Here is a 25,484-nt window from a genome sequence, read left to right on the forward strand (position 1 = left end):
CAGGTTGAGACCTTCATTTTTAATACTTGAAGTAAAAGGGACTTCATGCCAAGGGAAAGTAATTTTGTATTTTTAGTCATGTTGTCATGATGTCTGTTCATCTGCTGTTGCCAAAGTCTAATTACACAACAGTTTGTCTGGTGAGATTTTTGGAACCACGGAACTTTACGATTGCCTCATTTGTTTATGTGTTTTTGAATGAAATGATAAACAGTATAAATTGTATTTTCTCCTGTAAGTTGCTGTATCTTTTGAAACAAATGAAATGTGCAGTAGATCGAACTTCAGTCTGATGTGGTAAATCGACTGAAATTCTGTAAATACTTTCTCATGTGGCAGTACTATTTCTGCAGATTAAATTAGATTGTACACTCTCTTTAGTCTCTGCTCCCCAACTTGTTCCAAAACTGCTGGTGACAAAAGGCAGAAGTGAGCTGGTTTTAACCTCAAAGTATTGTACAGTAGTATGAAGAAGATAGTTCTTAAATTCTGAAGTGGAGCTCTGTGTTGTGTGGCTTACGGGTCAAAACAGGCAAATGCAAAAATAGTTTTTGAAAGTTGTAATTCTGATGTCAGGAGTGACTTTAAGAAAAAACCTAAAAATTTTGTTTGCCAGAATAAAAATGCCGAATTTAATTTGAAGAACGAGCCAGTTTCTGCAGCTTAGAGTTTCTAATAATGTTTTCCGAGGAGTAGAAGATCTCTCTGGATTTCCATAAGGAACATTAGCGATACACATGAGAGAAATGCGTTTGTCTTCTGGAGCTTTCATCCGCTCCAGGTGGAGCGATGAGGAGGGACAATGCTGCTGTTTCCACGGCAACTGGTTCCCTGGACCTCTGCCTGTCCAGGCTGCTGTCAGTGCGCCCGGAGTGTCAGTGTCCCAAAGAAGGTCTGCTCCCACCTAATCCAGTTTTAATTGAACTCCAGAGGCTTTGAAGTGAGGCCGCAGAGCAGCCAGAGCCTTGCTCAGCCCGGCCTCAGCTGCTTGTGGCTCTGATCACTTTTGTTAATGAGCGCTGCAGAGAACGCTTACAGCGGGGCTGCTGGTGTTCCTGTGCTGTGTTCCCCTGCTGCAAACCTGCTCTCACCCAACTCGCCAGCTTCCCGGTGGGTGCACAGTGCGAGCCACCTCTGCTCTTCTCGAGGTGGTGCTTTTCCTTCCAGTTTTGAGGAGGTTGGAAGCAGCAAGCTCTGGGGCTCGCGCAGGATCCCCACTCTCACGGAAAAGGCTCACCTCGCAGGGTAAAAGTAGTGATCGTTCAGTGTGCAGGTTTTACTCACAGTGTCCACACAGTAAGTGTTCGAATTTGCCATGCACAGACAGATGGGGACAAACAGGTTGTTGTGTTTTAGTTGTTACAGAAATGTGGAGGTTGCCACGTTGCTGTCTTTCTCAAAACAAAATCAATCCTTGCTGTTAGAAGCTCCAATTTCAGGATCATAAGATGGCTAAATACCAGGAAAAAGTACTAGGAGATTTCTGTGCATGAGCAGGGCAACTTTGTCTCCTTTGTTACCTCTTTTGATGTTGCATTCTTGGAGGATATTTATACACGTGTGACAAAAGCCACTTGCAGTGGCTCTGAATGGCAGCACAGAATTACACAAATGGGCCAATTAGTGTGGATGGGTTATGGGTGTGCTATGACAAGTGTCAGCGTGGCCCAAATCTGTTAGTTCCCCAGTTCCAGAAATGTTTAGCAACCCCTGACACTCTCTGGTTTCATCACATTTCTAGAATTTTGTGCAGGAATAATACGAAGTTTTATTCCTGCTCTTTCTACGTGTGTTTGCTGGGAGAGAAATTGACTTTGCCACTTGTATTGAGGTGAGGATGAGAGATGAAGTAAAGAGAAAGAAGGTGTGGGAGATGATTTGCTTTGTGTGTTCTGATCTGTGCTCTCAGCTTTTGGTTTGCCAGGCTTGTTTGCTTTTAATTCACAAAACCGATACAATATTTTATGCTGTATTGTGTAGAGCTTTTGTAATGGTGCATCTGCTCTCTGTGCTACAAAAATGCAGGTTTTATTTGTCAATATATGCTGCATGCCAGGCAAAATCCTCCATTGTTAAAAACCTGTAAACAAATTATTGGTTTCAATAGCAGTCTTGGTTATGTTAAGGACTTGAATTTAGCTTTTTTGCTGTTATACACAATATATTGCTCAAGTGAAATGTGGTAAGAGTGATGTTAACAAGGTTTGCATTTGGTTCTCCTTTTCTGTGATGGGTTTCTATTAAGTGCTTTTGGGGTTGGTAAAATTGACAAATCTCAGATTTTCCTTCTCCTATAATTTGTTAATCTGAGGTAGAGAAGTGTCCAGTCTCTCTGTCCGTTAACACTTACATAATTAAGCTTTGAAACGAAAAGGAAAAAAGTGAAGCAACAAAGAAACAAAGTGGCTGAGGACTGAAAATGGGATTAGTTTGAATTGTGAAGGCAGACCAAGCATCTGTGTCTGTCAGATGGGATGACAGGAATTGTAACAAGTTACTTTGACAGCCGCTTACTCCATAGAGAGATTATGCTGAGTTCATTTGCAGGTTTGTGTTTAACCTTAGCTGACAAAATGATACTTAACCTCTTATACAGCCAACCTTTCCAGTTCCAGAATTAATGAATGCTGCCTGAACGATAAACCTAAGGAACATTTTATTTTCTTAAAAGACATTTTTTTTCTTGCTTAGTTATTACAGGCCTGTTATTACAATGCTGAAGGGAGTGCAGATACATCTGCTTGAAATACATTTCAGAATAAGGTTTTGTGCTTTGCTGAGGTGGTGAACATTTAATAATGTTTTTGAAACTCTGAAACTGTTATGAAAAATAGACAGTTATCTTTAGAGGAGAAAATGCAAGCAAATGTTTAAAATCTTCGACATGACTAGTTGAATTCAGGAGTACAAAAAAATACATTGGAGATTCATAGCATAATTTGAAGTTTGAGCGTATTTTATTCTTGCTGCAGGTTTTGCATGTAATTGGTAGAATCCATGTTTGTGGGTCCAAGAGTTTCTCTTTTGCAAGGTATTACCTGTCCAGCTAACATATTTTAAACATCCTCTATGCCTGTTTCTCCTAGATTCTGGCATACACAGAAGGACTCCATGGAAAATGGCTCTTCTCAGAGATTCGATCTATCTTCTCCCGACGTTACCTCTTGCAAAACACAGCGCTGGAGATCTTCATGGCAAACAGAGGTACAGTGAGAGTAAAGAAATGAAAAGTGTGGATGTGGGGACATGTGCACTCTGTTTGGATGTTTAGTTTTGTCTGTTGCAACGTGGATTTCTGTAGACAGAGGAAGGGCTTGGATTAAATGTATCACTGTTTAAGTTAGTATTTTTTTGTAATTTAGTTTCTCCTTCCAACTCTCTTTTCAATGATAAATTATGATCAAGCATGAGAACTGTGCATTATCAATGCCACACTTTCGTTTATATTCATGTGGGTTTTGGCATTCTCTGAGGACTCCTGCTCAAGACAGTCCTATCTCTGATCTGTTACGCATGAAGGATTTTTTGTGTCCCCTTGGAGGGTTGATAGTTGTTAGTTCTACACACCAAGAACAACTAAATGAAAGAATTTCACTACTGGATTAGACTGGTGACTGCTGTGCCTTCATGCTTTATTTAAAATGTAGGACTTTGTTTCAGGAATGATATTGTCCAAAAAAATATTAATTATATGCCTAAAAGCTTGTTGTACTCTCCGAAGTCATAAATAGCCACTAGTGATTCCATAATTAGATTGTTATTTAGATTTTTAAGTTGCCGTTTCTTAAGCATCATTCAGATGTTTCAGACGAAATAGAAAGATAGTATTTTGAAGATTATTTCTAGAAAATATCCAGAAAGTAAATTAGTAAATGTGTGAACCAGTTAATACATACATTTTTAAAATAGTTCTAGACAGTCAATCTGTGCATATAGGTTTAGTTACTATTCAAAAAGGAAAACAAATGTTTTTGTAAGGTCTGCAAAAGTGACAACTTCTGTTAAAATTCCTGTTAGTAATATATAAAAGGAGTTTTGGAAATTAAAAAAAAAAAGTATATCTACAGCAACCTGGATGAAACTTGTCTGATCTGTTGAGCACCTGAGCTTGGAGTTGCATTGTGTCGGTTGAGAAAGCCTAAAATGTGTAAAATAATGCTGTATTTCAACTCTTGTGCTCACAGTGGGAGTCATGTTCAACTTCCCTGACCAAGCAACAGTGAAGAAAGTGGTTAACTGTCTACCTCGGGTTGGTATTGGTACCATCTTTGGACTACCCCAGACCAGGTATTTTACAACTTGAGTTAATTTTATCTGTCAGTTCTAAGAATTCTTTTTTTTTATTTCATCAAACCAGCCATCAAACATGGTCTGTAACATTGACACCTACTGTTATACAGAACGTGCAGCAGGAAACCCTTAGGGAGTATCTTGGATGTTGCTACTTCGGGTTTTTATTTTTGATAGATTTCTGTACATAGAAATGGGATTAAAATAGTTTGGGAGGTTTTCTGTTGTGTTTTGTAGGTTTTTTTATGGAGTCCAGAAACAAAAAATCTCTTGGATTATAATTATAGCCACTCTGTAAGAATATTAGGATTTCTGTTTTCAGAAACAAATTATATGTGAAAAATATTAAATATACATGGAAGACACATTTGCTCAAAATTTCACATCCGTTTGTATTGATGAATTTGTTTGCAACGTAATGGAGGTTATTAAAAAAATGAGTTACAGTTTCCTTGAATTGTTCACCAATACTTGTAAAGAATTGTTAACTAAAACAACATACGGGTTTTTTTCCTCCCTAAGTGATGTGGGTTTGGTATTTACAGATGTTTTCATCATGAACAAAACAGTCTTGGGAATTTTATGATAAGCTCTTCTCTGTTTGATTTATCACTCCAAGGAATGACTCTACAGTCTTCTTTCACAAACATTAGGAAATCTGGCATCAGATTCTGAAAGTTTGAGTTATTTATGACTAACTCTTCAACACTGCCCAGAATTTAAATCTCAAGAGGATGGACTTCATAATGAAATTCTATCATCTTATCATTGTTTTCCTTTGTTCTTGAGGGATTTAGAAACCTCTCCTTAAAGATGACTTTATTCTTATGTGAAATTCTAAAAGTATTGTAATTTTCTTATTTAATGATATTCCATCTCTCTAAATCTCCAGTAACATATTTCTGTAATACATCAAGCAGTCATGGAGCAGCTGAATTTGCACAGCTGTAAAGGTTTCTGCTGGAAATTTTTCAAATCTTGACATATCCAGCTGTCAGATGCTTTAATTCTTTTATTCTTATTAGATTATAAAACTTTAAAAATGAACTTCAAGTATCCAAGTGGCAGTTTGATCTCCAGAGAAATCTAGCATAGGCCTGGTAGAAAGAATATGTACTACTGCCACTAAAAATCAGATATGTAAAAAAAGGAAAACCCACCAGGTTTTCTCATTATTTTTTTTCCGATTTTCTTTCTTTTCAGACGCATTTCTTTGGCCAGCCCACGACAGATATTCAAAGCTTCCAACATGACCCAGAGGTGGCAACACCGAGAGATTTCCAACTTTGAATACTTGATGTTTCTAAACACTATAGCAGGTATTGCTAATTACTGTGCATCCAAATTGCTGTAATTACACGGAAAAGGAGCTAATGATGGCACAGTCTCAACAGCCACAGGGCACAACTAGATTTTGCTCTTTTAATGAGTAGTTTTTTCTGTGTATTATTTTGTCCTGAAGAGCTTGGCAAAAATCCTCCTAAATTTAGTTTATTTGTAGTTATATTTATGTTTATGTAAAACTAGAGAGGTATTCATAATTCTGTACTGAGCTGCACTTAAAATCAGAATATCATGACTGTTGTGGGGGAACAGGAACTATAGAGACTGTCAACTATTTAGGAAAGCCTCAGAAATAGGAACTTCTTTATCTTCAGTATTCAAAGTTTTAATTTTTAAGTACTGTCATCCCTGAATATCGTAGATGCTACAAGTTCTCTGTAGAGCTGGGAAATCTCAGCCAGAGAGCAGGATACTCCTGGAGCCAGTAAATACCAGTGTTACAGGATCATGGTTGGTCTCAGAAAAGGGTGCAGTGCCTGGATTGCCAGTGCTGCTGTTCCAGGACACCATTAATCCAAACCCAACCCTAATTTGTATCCTTCTATTTCTGTCCTAACCACTTATTCTGTAAATGCTAACCTATATTCTGTTTAACCCATCTTACCCTGCCAGCTTCTAACCAGCTGGGCTTCAGTGGAGGCTGACTGTTGGGTCTCATGACATCCCTTTTATTTTCCAACTTATTCTCTCCTCTGAGCAACTTAGAAAATTTCTCAATTTTCAGCTGTTTTCCGTGGTATTGACAGTGGTGAAAGGTCTGTTAATTCCCTTTCAGGCTCGGCTCTTGCTAACACGATTGATATAACAAATGCCTGTGCTTGCACTAATTGCATTTTATACAAATGGTCAGTTTTGGTGCTTTCTGTAATCAGTCATCAAGTCAGAGGTGCCAGGATGCTGGCAGATTTTTAGAAGTAGGGGTCGATCTGTTGCCTCGTTACTGCTCCAGCTGAATGAGGCACATCATGACACTGTTTTCTGTGCCTCTAATGAATGACCCTTTTCAGCTTTAATATATACTATTGAAATAATAAATTGAATTCTTATCTGCTTGGTGTTTGAGGTTAAAAGAAGCAAAAAGATAACGTTGTGGGAAGAGGGAAAGTTGAGTTGCTCGTGATAGGGAATTAAAGGAAAGATAGTTATCCCAGTGTCATGTAAGTAGCCTTAAGCCTCAGTAAGAGATAATGTGCAATACAGCCAAGTGATTAGGGAAAGACTGACTCTGCCATTGAAAAATACTGCAAACCAAGATGGAAAAGTACTGAGGGGTGTAAGAAAACTGGAAGAAGAGAAGCTTTGGTTGGAGGCTTAGAAAATGTTTTCTGACAATGTTACAGGCTGGGTTGTAAAATAATATTCCTGGGGAAGAGGTTAAAGCCTGTCCTTGGAGACTTTTAAGACCAAGCTGGACAAGATCTCAAGAATATGCTGATTGAAGTTGATATGAATGAATGAGCCTCTGCAACAATATAATAAAAAGAGACAGGATCTATGTAAAAACTGCATTTTAAACTTAGAAACCAGGCTTTTTGGGGGTGTGTATGTGTGCATGGTATATGCTTATTCTCACTGGATATTTTGGTTTTACTGGAAGAAGTGTATTATTTCTTAGATAGATGAAGATACACACATGAACCTGTATCCAGACCAAATTTTCCGTCCTGGTAAATGTTGGCATATCTGTAGAGAGACAATGGGCAAGGATGAATTCCCCTCTAAGTGATTTCTCTAGGTGAAACAGTGATTAATTGAAAAATTCTTCAGTCTGAATTCCTGAGCTACTTCATTCTTCTTTCATGTTTAAGACAGTATGTAAAAAGAATGCTTTAATTTTTAGTATCAACAAAAATCATTACCCCTCCAATTTTTGAAGTGTTTCACCTTAAGGAAATGGAAGGCAAGATGATGTAAACAAGGAAAGGAGAAATGTGTAGGAAATGAGTGAATTTAACTGTCAATCTTACTGTATGCAAAAGAGTTTACAATTAAAGTGAAATGGGCTGAAATGTTTTAGATTAAATACTAGCATATTGTCAACTTTTCCATTATCCTTTCAATAAAGCAAAGTAGAATATTGGAATGATAACAGATCTGAAATGAACTGCAGTTCTTTCATACAGCTCATAAAGTTATATTGTTGTATCTTTAGAGAGCGGCATTTTAGTTAAATATAACTCTTGATTCACAGTGGGGGATTTTTTGTTGTTTGTCAGGCCGAACTTACAATGATTTGAATCAGTACCCCGTCTTCCCTTGGGTTATCACCAACTATGAGTCAGAGGAGTTGGACCTCACACTTCCTAGCAACTTCAGGGATTTGTCTAAGGTATCTGTCATCAAATATACCTTTTTTTTTTTTTTTTTTTTTTATCATAGTAGTCTTACAAACACTTTCTGCCGTGTTTCTTATGTTACTTGCACGACCATTAACAGTGTTTCATTTCTTCGTGTGTGTACGGATAATAGGGATCAGGTTGTGTTAGGATGAATTATTAATGTATTCTTATTGCTTCTGATTGTATCAGCTTAATCATTGTTATTGGAAGGTGCTTCTAGTTGGAATATAGACATCCCATTTCATTTCAAATTTTAATGAAGTTAGGAATGCTGAGGCTGTTAAAGATTAAAAATTAGCCTTTTCCTGTTTGGTTTTTTTTTCTGATGAGAATTGGGCTTTTTTTAGTAGCAAACCCTGTGATACCATTGTAATTTAGGTACTTTTAAATCACTGTCTGTATTCCAATGAACAGAAACTTTATTTTATCACTTCCTCTGTGTACCCCTTCAGGTATGCTGGAGTAATGCAGCTGTCCTTTGTCAGACATACATTGGCAGGTTTGAACAACTTTTCCAAACAATTCCTTTCTGGCAGAGTAGCCTTGTGGGTTTTTTCAGCACTTCCCCCCCATTTGCAGCTTCGATATACAGCCTGTTTGCAGAGAGTGATTATTCTCTTAGAATGCTTTCCAGAAAGGACTATTTCATTTTACAAAGTAGAAATATCTCTAATTTTCTTTACTAAGGCTGGGTAAAGTTGCACTGATCAGCAAGCAGGATCTTTTTCTAAAGGGTAGCTTTTATGGGAAGTGGTTGACACGTGGAGCAATATAGTTAATTAGTAGAAAAGGTAAGGAGAGTATTTTAGTTGTAGCTCTTTTTTATTTAAGTCTCATGTAAATTGGTAATTTGCTACTAAAAAAAAACCCATGGAATTTTGGCAGCTTTAAAATTTTTGCTTTAAGTTCACAATTGATTAAAGTAAACAGAGGTCTGTGAAAAGGTTTTATTACTGATTTAGCATTTTAACCTTAAAAGAGGTACTGTATAGTCAGCAAATATATAGACAAATAAACACACATATATACCTGTATATATGTGTACATGTACAGTTGAATGTGTGTGCATATATCTATATTTGAAAACTGTACCATGCCTTTTGAATGTGTATATGTACACAGTTAAAACCAAGGCAGAGATGCTGAGGTATTATTGTTGCAACTTTTCCTAATAGTGTTACTTAATGTGAATAAGTCGTTAACTCTTAAGATTTCTTAGAATGTCTGGCTGACACAGATCCGCATTCATGGGTAAACCTGCATATATTTTATATTTTACCAAAGCTTTAGAAGTTAACCATGTATTTATTTTAAAATATTTTTTCTTTGTGGAATTCAAAAAACGCTGTTTAATAATCCCCTGGTCAGAAAGTATCTGAAGGTAGTTTACAGCCAAAAATATCTATCACCAAGCTAGGGTACTCTTGTGAATTGCACTTAAATCAACATGGAAAACTTAAAAGTAACATCAGCCCTGTGTAGCTTGAGTCAGTACATAAATTAAATGTACTAATCATTAATGAATTCCTTGGTAATGACGTGGTTTTTGCAACCTCATTTTCCATTAATTTTTTGTTATGTGACACTTCTGCATAGGTCACGTCATTGCTGAAATAATTGAAGACAAGGAAAAGATTCTCCAGGTGCTGTTCTTCTGAGGGGTCTCCTTTTAATTTTATTTTCATTTCTGAAGAGTCAATTCAATCAGCACTGTAGTCCTGGTCTTTCTTCCTCCCTGAAACAGAACATTTTTTTCTTATTTTAAGTTAGATATTGCACTTAACTCCATTTGAGAGATTGGATAGCAAACCTGCTCTATTTCTGTGTGGTTTTTTATTGACATTTTCTGGTTATATGGATTTGTCTGTTCATGAAAATAATCTCTGAGGTGGATTGCTAAGTGTGCTTTCAGTTCTGAGGGAATCTTTCTACTGCTGGTGCTGAGGGAGGACGTGACTTGGATTGCATCTTTGTCTACATTTAACCTTCTCAAGCTTTTGCTGGAAAACTGGGAACTTTAGACAGCACATAATTATTTGAGATATATAGATATAAATATAGATACAGATACACACACAGAGTGAGAGTCTTTATGCCATACCTTTTTCAAATAAAGCAGTTCAAGTTTTGCTTACTGTTTTGGCATTTCTAGCAGTACCAACTCCAGGTAGCTCAAATGTTAAACTTTGTGTCAGGTGATAAATTTGTGACAAGTATCTGGAAGACCTTGCTAATGTTCTACTGTGGAAATCTGTGGATGTCATGTATGTTGTGAAATTTTCATTGCAGCACTGTTACCTTGGGGTTAATGCTTCCAAATGTGTGCTAATTAGCTATTGTAGCATGTCTATGCTTTTGCACTGCTAAAGGTTTTTAAAATATTGAAAGATATTTCACTTAAATGTCTACATGGTTTTAACAGTCATTTAAATATTTCCTTTCCTTATGCATGCCCAGAAATTCGTCACAGTTTAGTGCTCCCACTGTGTAAAGAAAAGGAAAACTTTGATTTTGATCTGGCAGAAAGGAAGTCAGGTCAATGTTTTTACTTTTTTTTTGCTGCCAAAGACAATGAAGAATTTACTTTTAAAAATAATTTAGAAATTGCAAGTTAAGTGTCAAATCTAAGTAACAGGTTTTTTTAATGTGTCAGCCAGGAGTCCACAGTTACTATGGATTTAAAGAGCTGCAGAGTGCAGGTTAAACCAACACTTTGTGTAAGCAGCTTCTTATGGCACTGTTTTGAACATCAGTCACACAATGATAAACCAAAGCAACTGAAATGGATTGTGGTTAATATTGCTGTCAGCCTGAGGAACGCTCCTGACAAATGCCAGGAGTGCACTGCCAGTCTGTTACCCTGCTTTGACTCAAGTGTTTATTCCTTAAGAGGTGACTATGGTTTGGAATGAGTATTACATATTATATTTATGGCAGTATATATTTTATTTATACAACAGGCACGGTTCCCCCCAGAACGTGTGGCTTTTTCTGCATTACTTATGTTATTCATAAGCACATTCTTTTCCTTATTCAGTGGAAGCAATAAATTGCACTGTATTTCTGAACTTGGATAGGGAAAGAGAATAGGAGTAAAAATACATGGCAAATACTGAGATATGGAAGCATGATTTTATACTCTCAAAAGTTTGTTACAAGGTCTTGCTGTGTGCAAGGAGCTGTTGATAATTTTCCTTTCGTAAGGCACAACATTTGTGTAGGATCATAAACTGACACAACTGGAAGAAGAAATTTATGCTGCTCTTAAATCTTCTTTTCTCTCCACTATAGCTACATGTGTACATAATAATATTTTTATTCATATTTTTATCTATTCCATGCAATATTTGCTAAATCATCATCAGTTTTACAGAGGCTGTTATGGATGTAATGACTTCTTTTCCAGTCAAGTGCACAAAAGCAACAAATAGTTCTCACCTTCAGTGAAGTGAGGTGTTTAATTGGTATGTGGGAGCCACTAATATAAAATACACCTTGACAGAAGAGAAGTAATAGATTTTTTTTTACTGTGAAAAATTAGAATACTTTTGTTGTGCTGATGTGAGCTTCGCTGTTGGGTGTTCTTCAGCATGCCAGCCTGAATTCTGTTACAGGGTGCCCAGGGTGCACAAATGCAGTGCATATAAATCTTGTGCTTCATATTTTCCCTCATGTGGAAGCAGATTGGGATGGACATGAAATTTGCTTATCTACCTCTTGGCAAAGAGATGGAAAACCATTTTTTATGTGAACCTATTAGAGCTTTGCAATTTTTTAAAAGATTTTTTTTTTGTCTAGAGAGGCATTAAAACTTGTACAGATATTCTGAATCAAGTGCTTTCATATAGGAAATGCGGATTACATTTTATTCGGCTCCTGCCAAATACACACAAAAGTAGCGCAGCTGAAACTGATGAACTCACCAATGTCCTTCTAAGCGTAAAGAGTGTTCAAAAACTGGACATTCAAGGAGGATGAGAGGAACAGTGTGAGTAATAATAAGAGTGGGTGCGATGGCAGTGACTTGTTTTGATGGGCAATTCCATCTGGAATTTATGTGCTAAAACTTCTGAGGCTTGGCACTGCTGGGCCCAGCGCCTGTCCTGGCTGCCTTGTCACTGCTATTTCAGGTAGGAAATTTATCATCTGTAACTGTGACAAAAGATCACTTAGTTAAAAAGTATTCCAAAGCCAGACAGCCTCAGAAAGGAGGGATGAATATTTTTCCTCTCAGGGTGCTTCATGTGAATCCCTGCTTAAAAACAGGGCATTACAGAAAATAAAGTATTTCAAAATTCGTACTAGTATCTGTGGTACTCACAAGTAGATCCATTAAATTTTCTAGAATTTTGGATATCTCAAGAAACAATGCTAGAGGCATTAAAGCCAGCCTGAATGATACCTGGGATATCAGTGATATCTGAAAAGGACACACCCTTTTCATTATTCATTTTATATTCTCTTATGACTTTTGATATTTTTAGTATAAAGTATATTTATCAGATCCTCTCCACTTTCAGACAACAAGTTGTCGTGCTTTTTTTGTGAAACACAAGTTGCTTCTCGGAGGAGAGGAGCACTTCATGCTCTCTAAAATTTAGGTTGACAAACCTAAACATTTGACATAACCACACTGGGAGAAACTTAGAGGAGAAGGGAAGCATACAAACAGGAAATACTCTGAGCAGAACCTTTCTGGTGTTGATTCCATGTAGGAAACCGTGAAAGAGCAAAATCTAGCTGGGAGAATGAAGATTCACTTCTCTTGATCTGGTTTCTTTGCATACACAGAGACCTGAAAAGGGAAGGTGGGAAGAGGATTGTAAAGACCGTCTTTGCAGGAAGCTGTGCAAGATTATTAACTTCACATCCCAAGACAGTGCTAGAACTTTAGGACTATTATGGGCTTTCTTTGTTTAGATTGGATAATCTGTTTTGTAATTAGAAACAATACAAACTGAAGTGTTGAGTAGCCTGTTATATTCCCTTGAAATTTTTGACTTAATAGCATCATTTTTTCCCAGTTCTAAATGGGGAAAAGTGATGTTGTGAAACTCTGGAATGCCAGTGACACTCAGACGAGTGATAAAATGGGTCGATCGTCCTTTCTGACAGCTGAGCCGATGTGTTGTATCGTTTCCGGAAGCACAGTTGCCAAATTTGGGAGGCAAAGCCGCAAAGGGCCCCCCGGGTCTGTGGCCGGTGTCGCTGTGTCCCGGCCCGTGTCTGCAGCACCACGGACAGGGACCGTCCCCGTCCCGCCGCCCCGGCATTCAGCACCACGGACAGGGACACACTGCCGGGAAAACCGCTTTGTTTAAATTAACCAGCTCTTGGGTTCTTACCGCTGATGTGAACACGGGCCTTGGAGATTTTAATGTCAGTTTGTTCTTTCGCTTTAAGGACGGAGATCGAGTGGATGTGTTGATTTGAGCTTCATGCAGCGTCTATCTCAGGACCTTTTTTGTAATGAACATGTGATTTCCATGTGTTTTCTAACAAACGTGGTTTCCATAGAGGTCTGCTTCTCCTGTGGAGACCTGCTGAGGCTGGAACTTGACCCAAATGTATCTCTGTGATGATTAATTAAAGCATGCTTTCTGAAATCCTACTCTTACTGCAGGTAGATTTAAAAAACAGTATTCTGGTAATTTATATTGCTCTATGACAGTGTCATAACCATCCTTTTAAACATCACCTTTGGGTTTTTTTTCTTGTCTTTAGTTGGTTATTCTCTGTGTCATACCACCTTCTCTAAAGAATATTACAAGTGGATGATAGAATGCATCTCATTGCCATTCGTACTGTCTCTTCCATATTCTCTTTTCTTCCCACCAGAGGTTTATTTTCTGAAGCTACAAGAAGAATACTGTTTGTACTTCAGATGCATAGATCAGTTTCTAGGATCCCTTATGTATCTTCAAGCAATCTTTTAATTTTTTTTTTAAGTTTTGTTTGGTTATTAGGGAAGAGCCAAGCTTACAGGATCAAAAAGAATAATTTTGGTAATAAGCTTAATAATCTTAATCTTGCTTTGCCTTAAGGAGGAGTATTTGTTTGGAACGTAGAAATTCACAAAAATACAAAATACTGTAGCTTAAAATTAACCATAGATGTTCAAAATTATACTCCAAGTTTGTATCTACTGCTGTTGTCCATCTTGCTCTTGTTTCAGTTTTAGCTGTCCTGGACATATGTCATCTTAAAATTGGGAACGAACTGAGGGAGGTTCATGACCTTTTAAATGATCACAAGAAACCATGGGGCATATGCCTGGTCATAAAATCTACTAGAAATCAAGATAAAGTGATTTCACACACACGTCTTGGGCCATAGACATTCTAAATGTATATTTTCTGCCTTCCTAATGTAAAGTGAAAATTATTCTCTTGATAAAATCTCTCTTCCTTTTTATATTCATACATTTGAACTCATGATCATGGATGCTGCAGCACACATCTGTGTAACTCAGATTTCTGAACAAGCTCGATGGTGGCTGAGTTAAAAATTGCACTCATCTGGGAAATGAATATGGGATTTTTCTCACCTAACTGGAGCTGGGTTGGTCAAACTTCTAGGAGCAGGAGGCCTCTGGGGGTCAAACAACAATTCAGGTTTAAAAATAGTGGTCAGAAAATGAGATCATGGTAAAATAATGATCTTTGTTTAAGGAGGAGTTTAAGGTAGTTCTCGGGCTGTGGACTTCGATGCACACATCAGCTGACCTTTCTAAAACTCAAACATCAACAGATAAAAATGTAGATCAAATGAAGGAAATGAATACAAAAAAATTACTAAGAAAAGATGTTATGGTCCTAAAGTGTTGAGGTGAGCAATTTAACAATATTAATTAAAATAATTCAAATATCATATCCAGCCAGTCACTTGCAGCTGCCTCAGAATCAGAAACACGAGTTTCATTTCCAAAGTGACATTACAAAAATTTCTTTGGTACTTTATCCTTACTGTTCAGCATAGTTGCTAATCTGAAAAAAGAGTGTGAAAAGGGAGCTGATAAAACTTCCTGACAATGCTCATCTGCTGATGGTATTGAAGGTGATGGCTGACTCATCAGCAGATCTTATGAAACAGGGAATGAGATGATGGATGAATTCACCTTAGGAGTAAAGCAATGCATGTGTGAAACAGGATACATTGATGGGCTCTTAGCTGATTGTATTCAGGATGGATATAATCTGATTGGAGGAGTTTTATGAAGCAGTACAGATTACAATAAAAAGCTCCTGATACATTCCCAAGTACCCTTTTCTAGCCTTCTGCTGCTCCTTTGCTCAGGCTTGGTGTTTACATATAATACAGAAAAATATGTATTTTATTTCTGCCCTGACAGAAGTCTGAAAAAAATACAAGTTTATATCAGTTTTTGGCTTGAGGTCCTGTGCCTCTTAGTACAAACAAAAATAATTATATTTTTAGTTCTGATTGTCTTAAGTGGTCTAATGTTAGGTACAATGGCAGCTGTGATTGTGTGATATGTTGGCAGAGGACCATGGTCTGTGAAAGGAGGGCAAACAGGGAATGTTTCCATCTCCTGCTGTGACTCAAGTGTGTGTGGCTTCTCACTTAATCCTGCTTCTCAAAATCCATAAAAGGATTTTTTGTTTGTTTGTTTGTTAAGCAAGTGAATTACGGAGCAGGGTTCTCTTTCAGTTCACTGGTTAATTCATGGAGTGTGCATGCATATGTTTGCTTTTGGCTGGCAGGGTTATTTTCTGAGTAAGTCCATACCCTCCTCACTGCCTTGCAAGCAGCTGGATTTTCCTCATGATTCCCAGGGACATCCAGCTTCCTTTCTCCCTGACCTCTTGGAAATGTTCAACACATAACAACTCTCTTCAGTTTGGCTTCCCAGCAGCATTAGGGTGTAGTGATACCTCAGGTACACAGCGTGTGACAAACTGAGTTGTGCTGAACAATTTATTAAACCTCACTGTGCTTCATTTAGCGTGTGCTTAATTAGTCTGCAGTTCAGCAGTGCATTGGTTTGCAATCTGCTACAGGTGGTGAAATAGCATTTGATATTATTGTTGGTACTGTGAAGGCATGGAGATTTTTCTTTTTAATTCAAATTCCTCCTAGATTTTAGGTGACCTGAGGCATATCCTGTCACTGAGATAGTGCTAAAACATCACTAATATTGCGTAATAGAGTTTTTCTGCTCCATTTTTATGCTTAACATTAGCTTATGACCCATTTTTTTTTTAACTGTGAGCTTTGGGAATCTTCTGTCTTTCGCAACATTAAGTATTATTTATATTGACATATCCAGACATTCTAGTTATTAGACCATCTTTAGATCAGTTTTTCCTGACTATTCCTGCTGTCTCAAAGGAATATGCATGCTCTTGAAAACATCTGAAATATAAACCATATGTACAAATACTTCTAATTTGCATGCACATGACCTTTTTTTGCTTATGCTCCAGCCCTTCATCGAATTCTCAGTTTCGTGAGAATAGAAATTGGAGTATTCAAAAGTTTTTAAAGCAGAATGTGATGATGTGTTTATATCAAAATAGGTGGAGTATGCTTGCTAATATTCATAATTATTGCAGTTTCAACATTGTGTGTACAAAAAGTGTTCGACTAGGGAATCCCTTATTTCACTAAGAAAGCACAGGAAATTCAAGTAGCTGCTTGTGCTCTTAAATAACTAAAATACGATTCACAATTAATATTAAAAATAGCATATCAGAATTATTGTGTATCACTGAAATGCTTACTGAGGAAGAATAAAAAGGTTGTGTCAAGTTCTCTCCCTTTGTCTTTAGATAAATTTTGATTTATCCAAATTCATATATCCCCCTTGTAACCTAGTCTTTGATACAGGTTTGAGGGGACATCTGCTGTGAAACCGGTGCTTTTTTTTGTGAATGAATTGGTAAGGACTGTTTTTTCTCCTTGATAAATTGTTTCCATTTTAAAAATCTTACAGCTCAAGGACACTTTGGTTGATCAATGAGGGCAGCTCAAACAGTTCAGCAGATAGTTGGGTTTGTTGTTTTCTTTGGGATCTAGTTCTTTACTGAATTGGAGTTAGATATGCATTAAAGGTAAGATGCCCTCTAAAGAAGATGGGACCTACTTTTTAAGAAAACCAGTTTTCTGAGAGGAAGAATGATGAGGCCTAGCAGTGAGTGAGAATAGGTTGGGAGGTGGGAATAGCATTTTCTGGCTGTTCTCAAACCCAAAAATGACAGATGAGAGAGTAATGATCTGCACTATATGAGTGAGTTCCCAGACATTTCCCAGCTGACCTAAATGGATAAAGTTTGGGTTTAGTTTAAACCCTTGCATCTTGTCTTTATATCTCTGGGAAAAAAGGAGTTTTACTTAGTGATCAGGATGTCCTACTGACAATAGTACAGGTATTGGCTGGTTCAGTCAGTTTTTGTTGGTGATACATAAAGTAACTAAACAATGCTTTAGTGCAGCAGAGTTTCCAGCAGTTGGCATGTTCATGGAGAAAACCAACACTGAAACACTGAATGCATTTCAGTTTCCTGAATCTTGGAGTACATTGATAAGTGGGCAAGCAGAGAAATCCTAAGAGTGGAAGAAGTGCCTTAAAATGAAAGACTTGAAGAGCTCCACTTGTCAAGTTTATTAAAAAATCTAATTATAGTCTGTAAGTATCTTTAACTTCAGAATATACTGGATGAGTAGAGACTCTGTGATATGTCAGAGAGAGTTTAGTAATATCTCTTTGATAGCAGACCAGTAGATTCATAACCAAACTGAAATACCTATGTTTTTTAGAATGAGGGTAACAGCTATCAGTAGAAAAAGCTTCCAAGGAAAGTAGCAGATTGTCCATGTACTCAGGAGTCAGATGCTTTTCTGGAAAGCAGCTCGGCCAAATACAGCTCGTGCTGTAATCAAGTATAAATAGTTGGGCTCCAAATCATGTGGTGCAAAGGCATTTAACCTCTTGTCACACAAGCTCAAGGCTAGATGAGATGACCTAAGGGTCCCCCTGGTCCTTGAGGCCCAATATGAAAAATATCAGTAATGAAAACCAGATAGTCATCTTGAAAATAAGATGTACGGGAAACAAACATCATACTTGGCAGGGATGCTACCAAACTTGATTCAGTAATAATGAAAATTGTATTCGCAGGGATTCAAATACCTGGTTGTATGTGAGTAAGAAATCACAAGAAAAACATTTTTTCTTCCCTCCCTCTTTTTTATTATTATTTTTTTTTAATTTCCTTTCTTTTCATAGTGAAGTTGTGACATATTTAGAGCAATGCTATTGAAAATACAAAAGCACATTAGATCAGAATAAAAAGCACCTCTTGTCTTCTTCAATGCAGGACCATACATAGTCATATTGTAATCTTTCTTTATAAGACTTCAATCTGTTTGTTTAAAATCATTGGCAACTTCCCAAAACTTACATATTCTTGAACATGAGTGGCAGAGTCCAGGAGAGATTCTACCCTCTGTAGAGGAGCAGGGAACATTCTGCTGGCTTCTGTTGGGTGCAGAGGCAAGATGGGTCAGCGTTCCCCTGTCTGGCACAGGGCAAGAGTAAGAACTAACAAATAAAACTCTACACCACAGTGTCTGGACGTGTTTGACAGCAGGAGATGATAAGAGTCAGTGTGTTTTCTCAGTTATTTTTCAGCAAACCGTTTTTCTTTGTTATGTTTTGAAGGAAGCAAGCAAGCTTGGGTCCAAAGAGTGAGATTTACTATATTCAGTTCTTGGTAAAAATGTGAAATTGTGTATTTTGAGGTATTCCTTTATTTTAGAGTACTTGAAAAAATAATATCAAGTGAGTTTTTTTGGGTTTTTTTGGCTTTTTTAAGAATGGCTTTTAACTTTCATAGTTGCAGCACATGTTGTTACAACAACCACTTTGGGCCAAAAAGTAGGTTTTGCCTTGGAAAAAGCAAAAACAAAAACTACCTTACCCCAATTCTTGCCCTAGTTTAGATCTCTTTTTGGGTGAACACTGACTTGAAAGCCATACACATCATTCATTTTTCAATATGATTTGAAAACTTTGCGGCCATAAGTGATTTTTTCCCGTCATTTTTACTCCTGTAATCTCATCCATTTTTTGCTCATTGGAATTTTTCTCTCTCTGCTTTTCATTTTTCCCTCTCCATCTAAATAAACATTTTTTATTGGTGAACTAATATCTGATTTTCCTCTGGGAAAAGAGGTGCTGTGAATAAAATATATTCTGGAATTTCAGGATACGAAAGCTTTGCAGCTGATTCTTCCTTAGAGGTCTGTAGCTATAGGGAAACCATGTTGAGCAGTGTAAATTTGTGTTCTCACAGCTACATCTAGGACAGCTTAGAGTTCCTCTCTTTCCCTTGGCATTTACCCACAGGAGAGGGAATACAGTATGTAATCATGATTCCCTGTTAATTTCGCGATATGAAATAATTGAGAAATTTCAATTAATTTTTTTTTCTTTATTCTGTAGTTAACTGTGCTCAGTGCAGTGTAACACAGTAGAATCACCTCACCCTTAGAAGCAGTTGTCAGAAAAATATGGGCCTGCCTGGTAGAATGTATTAGCCCAATACATTGTCTCCATTTTATTATGAAGCTGCTGGGGAAGCTGTGATATACAGCACTGTCATTACAGATCTATTGTTAGAAGGGCTCTACAGTCTTCTGTGCACTGCCATTAATTTATAGCAGTAAACAATATGTAGCCCTCCAACTGCAGCAAAGCAGAATCTTTTAATGAGGTGGATGTTATTACCACAATAAATCAGTGCATTCGTGTAATGTATAATTCAATGTGTGTATTCCCACTGTAACTTCTCTGAGTAAGCTGATAGTGTATCATTGTCAGTGCACAGCTCCACAGTTCCTTTTTTTTTTTTTTTTTTTTTTTTTTTTTCTCCCCTAAGCTTTTTTCATTTGGGGACTTCTTTTTTTATTTGCTTGCAAATAAATGTGACATGTCTTGATAGTTGTCCTGTTGCAGGCTTCAGAAACCAACTGTAACAATAACAGCTAAAATCAATACTGTGGATTCTGGCTATATAGATCTCTGCATGATACCTTTTTTTTTATTTTTTTGAAAAGAGAATGGAATCAATTCTAATTGGGTTTAGCTTTATATTCAAGGAATGTAATTCTATAACTATTGATTTGGGCTATACTCATTTGGAGAGTAATAATAGAGGCAGATAAAGAGAATACATAAAATGTTACAGAACCATACAGCACAACACTATTCCTATTTTTAATTTGTATAATTTGTCTACCAATGACCTTCTTTCTTCTTTTTCTCCCTCAAGCATAGCTGAGCCTTTAGGGAAAATCAGTACAGATGGAGATTCTAAAATGGTTCTTGTAACAAAGGGACTTCTTGGAGTCAGTTTCATACTTCCCTGGAATAAATTTGCTAAATCAGATAAAAATCCTTTTATACAGGAACAACTTCTTTTAAAGGGTTATATTTCAAATTAGTGAACTGCAAAAATAGTAATTAACCTAAGATGTTTCTCTTTATCCCACTGTAAAGTGAAAGCTGCTCTAAGTAAAAAACGTAAGATTAGATTTTAGGTCACTCAAAGATCTAATCTGTCCTAGATGAGAAAACACTTTGAAGCTTGTATGCCAAATTTCACGTGAGCTGCAAAGAAGCAGTTATTTGAATAATCATAATCTCAATAGCAGACAGAGTTTTTCACTTGAACTCTGCTTGAATTAAAGATTAGGTTACTGATACTTTTGTTCAAGGACTTTGTTTTTCCTCACCTTATAGTGTATTCTTAAGCATATTTATTCTTGAAGAAGAGAGAGAAGGAAATACTCTTCTTATATCTGAATCCACCCATTGTCTGTACAGATGAACGTAATTTACATTAATAGCATACAGTGTGCTCAATCTGTATATAAAATTGTATTGCAATTTTGTATACATATTGCATTGCATTATGTATGCATATTTTGCATATATATATATCCAAAGATATTTTAGAACTCTTACACCATTTTACATGTGAAATTGTTAAATTCACTTTTGGGTTTCTCAGTGATTTGTGTGACCTACACTCATGTTTTTTCAGATAATTTATACAAAAGTCTGCTGAGGAAATGCACAGCTATAGATAGCAAAATATTACGTTTCCTAGGGTTAAATAAATCCCTGGGTGTTTATATTCTAGGTAAGCACTGAACAAAGAATAATAGTATTGGTTAAAGTGTGATAGACATCTCTAGTCATACATATGTTGTTTCTTTTATATCAGTGCTTTTTATAGAAATTCTGGTATTTCATTTGTCTGTTTCAAAGGTTAAGATTCTATGAATTAAGTAAAACTTGGCTTCAGGTGGTAAATAGAAAGCATAGAAACAAGAATAGCAATATCAAAATTCCAAGTCCACTGTTAATGTTCTGCCACCCCATCAATCACTACTTTTTTCTCAAAAAAAAAATCAAAAAAATGTTTCTCGATGTTGCTTACTATTTGCTTAATAGTGTATCCAACATGCACACATATCCACAGGCACCCAAGTTAAACAACACTTTGTCCCAGACATTCCACTGTGAATTGGATGGAGTCAGTGACTTGAATCAGCAGTAAATGGAGCCTGTATTAATGCAGAGATTTTTTCCAACCAGTGTGTATGTTCATGGAGTGCACAGATCTCCTCAGGTGCTTACAGGAACCACCATCTGCTTTTGCGAAGCACCAAACCCAGTGCATGCAATAATTCTGGTTACCAAAAAGTGCAAGGGGAGTATGCTGTGGTAGTATTCACATTATTTTTCTTTGCCTAATGAGTTCATTTTTGCCGACCTTGCAGCCTATTGGAGCTTTGAACCCAAAGAGAGCAGCGTTCTTTGCCGAGCGGTACGAGTCGTGGGAAGACGATCAGGTCCCAAAATTTCACTACGGCACTCATTATTCAACAGCAAGTTTTGCACTCACGTGGTTGCTAAGGATTGTAAGTATCCCTCTTAAAAATGCTTTTCCTTTAAATGATAATGAAAGCAATAAATACCTAAACTAAAACTGAACGGTATATGAGAATACTGAAGTTTTCTAGTAATTTCAATCAGTAGTGTAGAAGTGTGCTCCAAAGTTCAAGCAGAAAGTTTCAAGTTTTTCTGGTTCAGCCTTTTCAAATCAGTAAAGGCTTTTCTTCCTTAAAATTTGTTTTTAAGTGTGCATACTTTAAACGTGGTTAACTTCCCTTCCTTGAGTATTTTTTGACTGGACCAAGTACCAAACATTTGTGGCTCTTAATTAATGTATTTAATTTTCCCCTCCTAATGAGTGTGAGGGGGTTTCTGATGATCGTGAAGTTCTGATGTAAGTAATTAATTTTTAAAAATCTGCTGCAGTTTATATGGGAGTAACTTTGAGCTGCTGCATATTGATAACGTATTGGTTAAACAGTGCATTTTTCAATAAAATTGAAAGGCGATTTATCTCCTAGGAAGTAATTTCTTTGGGAAAGCATTAGCAGCACATCATTAATTAAAGCTTGTTAGAATGTACAAGCATACATAAATCCTTGAAGTAATTTATAGTGCTTAGCTAATTTCAAGCAATTATCCACTAATATGTGCTTAAGTGTTCTTTAACTAAGAGGAGGCGTTTAAATCTTCCAAACATTTTTCTATATCATAAATTATATATGAAACAATAACAGTCCTAAAGCTCTCAGTATTGAATGTTACCTTTCAGATTAACAGAGCACCTTGAACAAAGCAAAACACATTATTTTTGTTACATGCTAGTTTAATAAATATCTGAGACGTCTGAGCGTTTTCATGTTGAGAGTAGTTTGTGTCACAACTGACACAAACTATAGTTTCTACTTCAGCCTTTGAGTATTTTCTTTTGGTTTTATTTGCTTTTCTTTATCTGAGTATGTATACGTGGAGTAAGATTGAAAAGCATTTTATTGAACAAACAAGCATCAGTTTGTATTTCTCATTCTTAAATAGTAGAATTAACCCTTTGCTATTAGTAATGCCTTTGCCAGAAAAATAGCATCATTCACAACCAGACCCCAAAAGAATGATAAATTCCTGGTTTTACCCTGAAATTTCTGAAGAGATACATTGGTGTTTTTTTAATTAATCTTTTTTATATGTATTTAGGAACCCTTCACAACACTTTTCCTGAATCTACAAGGTGGGAAGTTTGATCATGCAGATAGGACGTTTTCGTCTATTTCAAGAGCGTGGCGCAACAGTCAGCGTGACACTTCTGACATCAAGGTAAAAACACTTCCTGGAAAGTATTAACATATTTTTATACTGCATCTGCCTTTATTGTAGCTGTGAATGTAGGATGGAAGGAAGAAGACTGGGAGCAGTCCTGTCATTTGGGAAAAGATGCAAAGGAGATGACATGTGGTTTTACTTTTATCCGAATATTTCAGTGAATTCTTTTGTAAAAGTGGAGCTAAGGTTTTTAGCCCTGATTTTGAACTCTGGAGGAAAACAAAGCACATAAGAATGCTGGCAGTGGTGGGAAAGGTCAAATCCAACCAGGTATATTAATATCAGAATTAGGTTTTTCTAATGGAAGGAAGGATGGAAAAGTGTAATGTGAAGAAAATCAGAGTCTAGCTCAAGGATGTCAGGAAAGCAGCAAGAGAGCTAAGTGATACAAAATCATTCAGTCATATTTATGGTGAGCAGACAATTTAGCAAAAAGCTGATTTGCAAATTATTGGAATGCAAAAATTATCAACTGAGCGTTGAAAAAAAGATGTCATTCTTGCATCTGTGAGTCCCTGCCAATAGAATTGAAGGCAATCAGTGACAAGTGGAATTAATGCCACTCAGAAAAAGATATAATGTCTATATGAAGTTGGGAAAGAAGAGTTTAAAAATTACAAACACACTAGATTTTTTTTAAAAAAATAATTAATTGGTCATTTATGGGCTTTATTTCTTTGTAACCCACAAGATTGGCACATGGAATTTCAGAGTGCATTTTTTGGTGGTTTTTTTTTTTTTTGAGAAATTGAGAAGGAGAAAGATATCAGTAGTGGACAAATCAAGTATTTAATATGGAAAAAAACAAAAGGGGAGCCAAGAAATTATGAGGTGAGTTTAACTACAATTCACAGAAAAAATACTTAGGCAAATAATCAGACTGTGTTTAAGTGCCAGGAAGATAGCTTGGAGACAAGCAAATGAAACACATGTTTATCAAGAAGAGATTATGTCAAAGCAATCACAGTTTCTGATGAGAAAAGGTAACAGACCTTCTGAGCAGAGAAGAAGCAGATGATGATCTTAGTTTTCTACATTGTCTTATGAGTGAGCTGGGATTACTCTGTCTAAAGGAATCCCCTGTATTTGGAGAATAGCTACCAGCAGTTCATTATTAAAATTGAAAGATGTACTGAGCAGAATTCTTCTTGATAATTACAGGTTAGGCCTCAATCTCCACTGATACTAGATTGGGAGGTACTGGAAGTGTAGTGAAATGAGTAGTGCTTCTTGAAGAAGGGAAAAGTTATTTTGGAAAAGTGTTAGGTGAAGTTTATTAGGGAAAAGTAATAATTGCCATTTTCATGCAGGTTCTCATAGAGTTATAACACAAGGAACAATCTACTGTGGAAAAAAAGAAAAAAAATATTTAGGGTTCTAGTACATCACCAGTGCATGTGAATTAACAGCATTTATGGTATAACAATAGTGAGTAACATTTCATGGAAGATACGCTGACAGGAAATAATGGAACTTTCAAAATGTATGACAAAAATCTTTACTTTTGCTTACCTTTGATTTGGTCTGAGCTGAAATACTACACCCGTAGTCATAGGCTAGTTGTAGAATCTGCACTGGGACAATTATAACAATGCAAGGTCTTGAAAATAAAATGCAGGGAAAGATTGAATAGCTATGCTTATTTTTCTTCTGAAGCAGAGCAGATTGAGGAGGAACTGGTCTCCTTCTATTACATGGAGACTGCTGTAAGAAAAAAAGAAAAGTAAAAAAATCTCTGCTGCATATGGATAGGACAGAAATTAATGGCCTTAAATATCAGGGAGGTTTTGGTTAGAATCAAAGTGACCTTCCCAACAGAAAAATAAAAGCAATGAATGTTTCCCTGGCAATCAGTGTAGGGAGAGGTTTCCAGAAATGCTTGGGTAACTTTTGGAAATGATGTATGTGCAAGCTGGTGCTGCCTTTAGAGGCATCCCTACTGTGAAGGATGAGCTCTTGGAGTTGCTTACACCTTCCTGAGGCTGTGAGTTGCTGTGAATTACTGATGCTGCTGTGGAGCATCTGAGTATTGACTGACTACAGGAGTTTATTGGTGAGACTGGATGAGCAACCAGGAAGGGGGATGAGATTCAGACTTCCACAGGACATGTTTAAAGAATTAGAGAGGAATATGTTCAAATGTTTCCATCTTCACTTGAAATACCTGTATTCCCCATATTTCAGTACAGCTGTGAAAACCAAGTTTCCTGATCCTTGGTGCTCTACCTTGCAAGTGTTTTTTAAATACAGAATACATGCTAAATATG

General features: G+C 36.7%; 1 protein-coding gene across 2 annotated transcripts in view; it reads left to right on the plus strand.

The window, feature by feature from the left end:
* The window catches only part of LRBA (LPS responsive beige-like anchor protein), a 363,721-nt gene that overhangs the window by 241,651 nt on the left and 96,586 nt on the right, over positions 1–25,484 (plus strand). For both annotated transcript variants that reach the window (XM_066318056.1, XM_066318055.1), the window contains 6 exons: positions 3,087–3,204; positions 4,185–4,287; positions 5,494–5,609; positions 7,851–7,963; positions 21,786–21,926; positions 23,092–23,211. In XM_066318056.1, the coding sequence (XP_066174153.1) occupies positions 3,087–3,204; positions 4,185–4,287; positions 5,494–5,609; positions 7,851–7,963; positions 21,786–21,926; positions 23,092–23,211 (711 nt within the window). The remainder of the gene's footprint in view (positions 1–3,086; positions 3,205–4,184; positions 4,288–5,493; positions 5,610–7,850; positions 7,964–21,785; positions 21,927–23,091; positions 23,212–25,484) is intronic.

Source organism: Sylvia atricapilla, chromosome 4 (assembly GCF_009819655.1).
Source record: "Sylvia atricapilla isolate bSylAtr1 chromosome 4, bSylAtr1.pri, whole genome shotgun sequence".
NCBI classification, from domain to species: Eukaryota; Metazoa; Chordata; class Aves; order Passeriformes; family Sylviidae; genus Sylvia; species Sylvia atricapilla.